General features: G+C 35.9%; 1 protein-coding gene across 1 annotated transcript in view; it reads right to left on the reverse strand.

The window, feature by feature from the left end:
* Window positions 1-8,215, reverse strand: part of cftr (CF transmembrane conductance regulator) — a 46,177-nt gene extending 37,962 nt beyond the window's left edge. Inside the window, exons 1-3 of the mRNA XM_015042307.1 lie at window positions 7,810-8,215; window positions 6,802-6,912; window positions 2,485-2,596 (exon numbers count right to left, since the gene is read on the reverse strand). Of these exons, the coding sequence (XP_014897793.1) occupies window positions 2,485-2,596; window positions 6,802-6,912; window positions 7,810-7,862 (276 nt within the window). The 5' untranslated portion in view covers window positions 7,863-8,215. The remainder of the gene's footprint in view (window positions 1-2,484; window positions 2,597-6,801; window positions 6,913-7,809) is intronic.
* Between the last annotated feature and the right edge of the window lie 311 nt (window positions 8,216-8,526).

Raw genomic sequence — 8,526 nt, forward strand, 5'->3', positions numbered from 1 at the left:
CTTCACCTACTACTTCAATTATTACATGGAAACTAGAGATCAGTCTGAAATATAAGAGTAATGATGAACTCTGACCTGAACCTTCAGAGCCACATAAAAACAGTTACAAAGTCAGCCTTCTATCACTTGAAGAACATTTGCAGGACTAAAAGACTAATGTCTCAACAAGATCTTGAGAAACTCATCCATGCGTTTATTTTTAGTTGCATTGATCACTGTAACAGGTCTGCCTAAAAAGTCAAGCTGCAGCTGATGCAGAAAGCTGCTGTTGGCTTTCTCACTAAAACCAGGAAGAAAGAGCACATCACCCAGTTCTAAAGTCTTTCCACTGGCTCTCTGTAGTTTAGTGAACATACTTTAAAATACTTTATTTAGTTTATAAATCACTGGATGGCTTAGCACCACAAAACATTAAAGACCTGTTGTTGTATCAATCTTCCAAACCTCTCAGGTCTACCTGTTACAGTCAACTTTGCATCCCAAGACTTAAAACCTAACATAGAAAAAACAACATTCACTTTTTATCTGTAACAAACTTCCAGAAAAGTGCAAAGCTGCTGAAGCACTGAGTTACTTTAAATCAAGGCTAAAACTCCATCTGCTTTCAGCTCCCTTAAATTAATAACTGAAACATCATGAAGATGCTGTTTTTCCACCTGTTATCATTTTCTTTTATTTTGCACCGTAATGATTTTTGCTTGTTTGTTGATTTTTTTTGCTTCTAATCATGTAAAGTTTTTTGAATTGCCTCAATGTTGAAAATGTGCAACACAAATAAAATTTCTTGACTTTTTTGTTTGAAGGTAAGGACACACATCAATTCATAAAGAGTTAGCATATCTACAGCTACATCTCAGTAAATTAGCATAAGCACTCACATGAGGCTTGTTCATCAGATTAAAAACACATTTTGAAAACAAGAACCTTTAATCTGGTATTCAACATGTTGTTCATGAACCCCTTATTTCCATATTAAAATGTTTTTATTGGTTTGATGTAATATTCAAATTTTAAATGTTGTGTTTTTATTAGCTGCTAACAAAAACCCATCATAATTAACATAATAAATGCTTGAAAACAGCAGTCTGTGTGTAATTAATCTATAAAATGTGTTTCACTTAGCAAACCAAGTTACTCAAATAAATGAACCTTTTAAATATATATTCCTTTAACAAGAGACAACTGTATTTGGCAATGCCTTAAGGTATAAAATAATTTGCAATAAAATATGCAAGAAATTACATGAATGATTCTTTTTTGTTTTAACAGGAAACTTTTTAAAGAATTATTCCTTCTAGATACAAAATAATAAAACTCCCATTTCTCTTTGTGATGTTACTGAAGCTGTCTTCACTCATTAAAAAAATAATGCCTGAAATCATCAGTTAAAAAAGATGACTCATAATCCATTCAGTCAGCAGGATCAACAATGTCTACAGGATAACCGAGCAAAAATATGTTGACTTGAATCAACTTCTTTCAGAACAGCTTTGCATTCCCACAGTGTCCTCTGTGGATCTAACAAGCATTCCTGTTGTCCAGACAACGAGGTCCCACTGTACAAAGTCACCCAAGTAGCTGCTGCCCTGTCCCCCTCGTATATCTGGGACAATAACACTGCAGTGCAACATGCCTGTCATCTTCAGTCGTTGCTCCACTGTAGCATTATTGGTCTTGTCTAGCGGGGCAACACGCTTGACACAAAACACACAAGTACTCAGTGGTGGAGCCGCAGTGGGGTGAAATTTGTTATAAATTTGTTATAAAATAATTACTGATTTCACTTTAAAAATTAGGTAACTTTATGTTATTAAAGGTAAAGTTTAAACAGTAATGATTTCTTGGTTAATGTCAAGTTGTCATAACAAAGACATTTTGAATAATGTCAACTTTGTATTAAAAGTGTCATAATTTACCGAATGACGCTTTATGACAGCAGTCATAAATATTCATGAAGGCTTATTCATGTTCATGACAGGTGTTATGTCATGTTTATGACAGTGTCATGTCAGTCTTATTCAACCCCCTTCAAATAAAGTGTTACCAATATATATTATATTAAAAAAAGCATTAATATAAAAATAATTTCCTTGCTATATAATGTTTTCTCCAGTCTTCACTGTGTGTTAATTCAGAAACAATGGGTTGTAAATCCATCTAGTTCACTCCCCATGAGATCAGAGTGGAAGCGTGTACATACCCCTCCCAGTTAGAAAAAAAAACACCATGCTGCAAAAAAAGAAAAAAAAAAAAAGAAAAAAAACCCTTCACTGGACCATAAACTGACCATAAACTGTAGAAGCTGGAAGAGGCAATAAGCATCAAAACACTTTCTGAAATGTGTTTTTTCAAGTGCAATAAAACCAAGAGCTAGATCATCTGATACTTGCGTAACATTTTAAATTTGCAGCATTTTTAACAAAAAGAGTTTGCACAGTGTGTACCATTGGTGCTAAGAAACATCTACAGACAAACAAGACTCACCCCGAAGTAGAGGAGGACACCGAAGAAGGCAAACGGGAGGAAAAAGCATCGCGCCAGTGCTTTCAGCAGCTTGGGCCTGCCTTTGGCCAGCACCACCTCTTTGTCCCATTCCCTGCAGGATAGGCAGAGTTACAGCACAGTTAAACAGTAATAGGACAATATGCCTACCAGATGAATAGCAGCAAAGTTTGTCTCTGGTTGCTATTTGTGTATTACTACTTTTGTGAAAAAGAAAAAAGAAACATGTTTAGGAATCTGTTCAACAAAATCTACTGACATGTAGTGGTTGTAGCTTGTTGATATCGGCCGTCCATTGCGACACAGGTCAGCAAATTTGTTTAGAAACAAAAGTGGATAATATGGTAAAAAATTAATGGTAGAATTCAATTAAAAATTTAAACAGAGGTAATTGAAGGTTTTGTAGTTAATTAATCGCATTTTAATTGGAAACTATATATTGACCAAAAAAGCAGCATTCTGATTTCAAAAACCCTTTTTGCTTCTAAAGTATTGAATAAAAAGTCATTAGAGGTCAACAACAAAGATATTTATTGTTTTTAATGTGATAAGCTATTAAACCATCAGCTTGATGCAAAGTGCTGTTATATCCAAGGTTATATCCACTCAGGTTTCCAGTTATTCAGGAATTCCTGGTCACTCATGGAACTTCTTCAGAAACAAGAAACGTTAGCATTGGGGACATCTGTGCTGCTGCTACATGTTTAGCATTGAGATGCTATTTTAGGCTTGAATAGCTTCACTGATGGGCTAACTAACACAACTTAAACACAACGACAGTCTTTTGCAATCAGACTGTTTTTTTTTTTTTTGAAGCAAAAGTGAACACCCACTGGGACAAGAAAAAAAGCTTTGTCATCCAATGTCATCGTTTGTGGATGTTGTGCCTCAGATTTACGAGTGTACCAGAAACGCGATTCCGCTCTGAACTTTTGTATGAAAAAAAGAGAAAATAAAAAGTGAGTAATGGCTTTAAATTTTTTAACACATTAAAATCTATGTAATTAATTGACATTAAGTTCAATTCCTGGCCCTAGTAAAAACATAATACTGCACTTTTTTAGAAGTAAAATAAAACCATTGTTTTATATTATGATTACACTCAGTGAAATTATAATAAAATTTACATCACAAAAACGTTCTAAGCGGATGTCACACATTGTAAAAAAAAACAACTGTATAATCTGTGTAAGTGGATAGGACAGCAACAGACAGAATGTCTCCCACAGATGATATCACAATCTCTCTCTGAATTGGCAGATCTCTAGCCCTTCATAATCTAATGTCATTCTGCTCATGGACACATGAGTGGAAAAGAAGATATTTAGGACAAAAAATAGTAAATAGAAAGCTACAGTGAAACTTCATGATGGAGTGGCTCATCATTTACCCTCCTTAAAAGCACACTTTTAAGGAGGGTAAATACACAAGTCCTCAATGTTTGCCGATCGAGAAGACTGAAACAAACAAAAAAAAAAAAAATACAACCACTGCTCATTTATCACCCTGTAGGCACACTGACATTTGTTAAGGCTGACTTTTTAAACACCCATCTGTATTTACTGGTCTGTTGGCATCACTCAGGTGATAAGCGCCCCTGGGAGACCAGCAAGTCCAAGGTCGATGTGCGATGCTGCAGCTGTTTAACACTGAAAACTAAATCTGATAACTCTAAAAGGAAAGAAAAACTCTTCCAAAATTATGTTTCTTTTTTTTTCATTATTCTACGAGGTCAATCTGGAACTGTGAGACAAAAGGAAAAACATGCAAGTAAGATGTCAAAAAAAAATCTTCATCCACTAGTAGTTCCAATACCTGACGCTAAGTGAAATCTGTCATTGAGATATAATATAAATTAACGTCTGATATTTTGCAAGGAAGAAAAAAATAAAACTGAAAAAAGAAAGAGAAGTGGTGAGTAAGACGGAAAAAGGACAGGAGTATGAGATCAATAAAACGTTTGTTGGCATACACAGGTTTGGTTTGTGTCTAACTCAGTTTCAAATGCCAGCCCATATTTTAAGTGTGTTCAGAAGAAAGGATGGCATGTGGCCAGCTACTGTAAACACACGGAAAGGTCAGACGCACAATTTCAAAACGAATTTAGAGATTACAGCCTCTAAACCAACTCATCCTCAGTGAAACTCTCACTTCTTTACATTCAGCTTGCAGTAGATATGTGTAAGAGACACGCATGGTCTTCAAATTCCTCACAAACACACAGACTTGTGTTTCCTCTTCTTGTCTTTTGCTAAGATGTATGTTAGACAGTTGAGGGCAATAACTAGACTCTATGACAAATTCCTGCAGAGCTTTTATTCAATGTTATCAAGCCATTCTTGTAGCACAGGGCAATAAATTCAGTGCAATAAATGCTGATAACAGTTTTGGAGATCCAATTGCTGCTCGCATCAACACATCAAACCACACAGCAATTAAAGTCAGATCAGATTGTGGAACTGAAGCAAGAGGATTTTTTTTAATTGTCTCATGGATTTTTGTCAGCCATTCTTAATATTTCTAATAGAAAACAAGCAAGATTACTGTTGACAAGTAAAGTAGAATATAAAGGAGGATTACAAAGTTAAATTTGGCTTAAATTACTCAAATTATTATGATTATTTTATGTTTGGTGAACTTGTTGAAGTGGTTTTCCCATTTGTTAAAACAGAAAATGAAGTAATGCTTTATTTTGACACTGAACAGAGTGCCTGTGCTTTAAGGCTGTCTTGGTAAAAGCGCACCCAAACCATTTTTTTTTACATGTTCACCTTTATATCAGAACCCTTTAATATGTTGTTTTGTGTTTCCATGACAACGTCATGCTCTGGACAAATTTCAGTCACAAGTTTTGGAAACCTGACAAAAACAGAAACTGTCTGAATCTAGTTAAGTGCAGCTAATAAGGTAACTTGTGAGGATAAAGTTTCTTGGCAAAGTATTAATATTTTTAATATTTTCCCTTTTCAAAACATTACAACTACAAACATTAGAGTATTTTGGGGGGGATTTTATATGATAAACCAACATTGTATGATTTCAAAGTAAAAGGTAAAAAAATCATCATTATTATTATTATTATTATTATTATTATTATTATTATTATTATTATTATTATTATTATTATTATTATTATTATTTTGGAACAAATAAAGATTTACAACTAATAAATTACAGATTTAAGTCTTTTGGGTTAAAAAAAAAAAGCCTTATATAAAGATTGGAATCTTTAGCCATTTTTCTCAGTAAAACTTTAGACACAATGGATGAAGAATATCTGTGAACAGCAGTTTATAAATCTTCCCACAGACTTTCAGGTCAGGTCTGGAATTTGACTGGGTTATTTTATTTCACAAATATGCTTAGATTTACCACAGGTGTCAAACTCCAGTCCCCTGGGGCCAGTGTTCTGCCACTTTTAGACACGTCATCTCAGCTTCAATATACCTGAATTACACAATTTTTTTTTTTTTGCATCAGAGATACAGAACATAGGCCTTTAATGACAGGAGTTTCACACCTATTGATCCACTAACCTGAAGCCTTCTGCAGCTTCTAATAAATTTTCTTTCAAAATTGCTTGGCATATTGCTCCATTCACCTGAAGAAAAGCATCCCAACAACATGATGTTGCCACAAATTTTTACCATATACAGCTCTGGATAAAATGAACAGCCCACTGTACTGAACCCCATTGAAAACCTTCTGGTTGTTCTTCTAAATATTGATTTCTGAACTCTTCCTGAGTTCAAACATTAGTATTGTTGTTTCTGAATTAATATGAACTTCTTTTCTTTGCATTAATTGAGAGCTGAAAGTGCTGCATCTTTTTTATTATTTTGACCATTTCTCATTTTCTGCAAATAAATAAAAAATTTTGGCTTGGAATTTCAGAGACATGTTGTCAGTAATTCATAGAATAAAAGAAGAATGTTAATTTTACTCAAACATATATCTATAAAAAGTGAAATCAGATAAACTGATCATTTTAAGTGGTCTCTTCCTTTTTTCCAGAGCTGTATATGTGGTGTGCAGGGTGACGTACAATGTTACTTTTTTGTAACACAGTACTTAGCAAGTTGTCCAGAGCCCCTTCCTCCACAAGTTTCCTACCTGGCACTCTAATTGGGACCTGATGGAGTTTTTCTTTTGTCTTTTGTTTTTTGTTTTGCTACTCTTTCCTTTCATTTAATGTTCAGCTACATTCACATAAAATCCCAAAATTAAATGACATTTTATGGCTGTTCTATGGCAACATGAGAAAAGTAAGTGTGAATAAAAATATTGCGATGCACAGACCTTTCAAGTCTCTCGGAGAGGGTGTCTGCCAGATCAAACGAGGGAGCCTTGTAGACATCAGTCAGCTCCAACTTCTTAGTGAAACCTTTCCTCAGTAGAGGAGATATCCACCTGGGGACGGGGGGAACCACAGAGTTGGCTATCAGTTGTTTGAAGCAAAGACGTTGCTCAACACACACAAAAGCTAGTTGCAAAATCATAAACAAATATGAGTTTAAATTGTCCTGGAAGTCTTGGAGTGGATGTCAGGCTTTCTCTAGTCTAAGGAAGGTGACACAAATTCAGCTAAAGCTGAACGCTTTTAGCTTAATTTAGACTGTTATTAGAAGCTCTGGTAGAAAAAACAAACTAGAATGTTTAATATAAACTATGCATAGTTGTAATAAGAGTAGATTTTTCATTTTTAATGGCAAGTGATTGGCTTGACTTGTTGGGAAAAGATTCAAGAAAGGACATTAAACCCGCTAATTTGGAGGTATTGACAAATGCTGAATTCTGCTTCCTTATTTCTAACATCTCATACCTGAAGTGCATATTACCAAACTATAGTCAATTCCTTTTGATCCAAAGGAGGAAAAAAGAAAAGGCTAAAACACAAATATCATGGTCAAGTGTAAAACACATCAGGTCTGAAATAAAAAATGACTTCCCCAAACTTTTTGTTTTTAAAGGGGTTTTTTGTTTGTTTTTGGCTTTCTCAGATTTGTCTTCTTCATTTTGAGTCCAGTTTCATTTCAGTTTTATGGGTTTACATTCCCAAAGAAGCAGCCCAGAATCACCTGCCTGCACATCGGAGCGCACCCCGAATTACGCACAACTTCCTTCAACGGCAGTGAAAATCCTATTTGTAGAAAGATACTTTGCGCACTTGCTGACATAATCCTGCTTCCCATTTGATAAAGTCACATCAAAGCCAAGGTCGTTTCTGAATGAAAAGTGAAGTAAAGTGAGGAATCCAGCCGGTCGCCGTCGCAACAAGCCGAAGAATGAAGCAGAGCCATCGCTTACCAAAAGACAAATCTAGAGAAGAAGTTTGCATCTTCCACCGGTGACTTCTGCATCCTAAGAGCCCCGCCAGTTTGGTTTCTCTGCACCTGAGGGTCCCTGAGTCTCGATCACATTGATGTGTCCCCCCCACGCAGCTCCGGAGGAAATTCAGACCGGAGGGGTGTGTGATTTTGTCCTCCCCTCTGTGCTGGGGCTTAAAGTAATGCTGCAGCTGCGTTATTTCCCTCCTCAGTCCCTAAACAGACCGCGATGTGAGTCCTGTGAAGGTGTCTCTGCTCTACCGCTTCCTAAGCTCTGTCCCTTTCTCCTGTTGGCTCCTTGGCACAATGCAGGGACAGTTCATCTTTTATTGGCTGACTCGCCTGAACTTGCGTTTGGACGTCATTTCCACGCCACAGAGCCTCAGGGTTGCATATTGTGGCAACAAGAATAGGTGGTAAAACCAGCTGATGTGAACTGACAAGCCTCATGATATTGCTATTTTCAATACTGAATTGCAATAAGAGCTTTATCAAATGACTTGTGCACTGAACTGCTAATGAATGCTGACCCACCTGGGGTTTTATACTGCAGTACATTTTGCTGTTTGCTGGTTGTCTCTGACTCACAAAAAAAGACATCAGAAACCGTTCTGGGACATTCAAACAAATTTGAATCATTTTTCCTTTTTCCTTTTTATCAGTGCCAAGTTACATCCGTGTCAGGAGAGGGAGGATC

This window comes from Poecilia latipinna, unplaced genomic scaffold (genome assembly GCF_001443285.1).
Source record: "Poecilia latipinna isolate Pla-1442-1.1 unplaced genomic scaffold, P_latipinna-1.0 Scaffold585, whole genome shotgun sequence".
Classification (NCBI taxonomy): domain Eukaryota; kingdom Metazoa; phylum Chordata; class Actinopteri; order Cyprinodontiformes; family Poeciliidae; genus Poecilia; species Poecilia latipinna.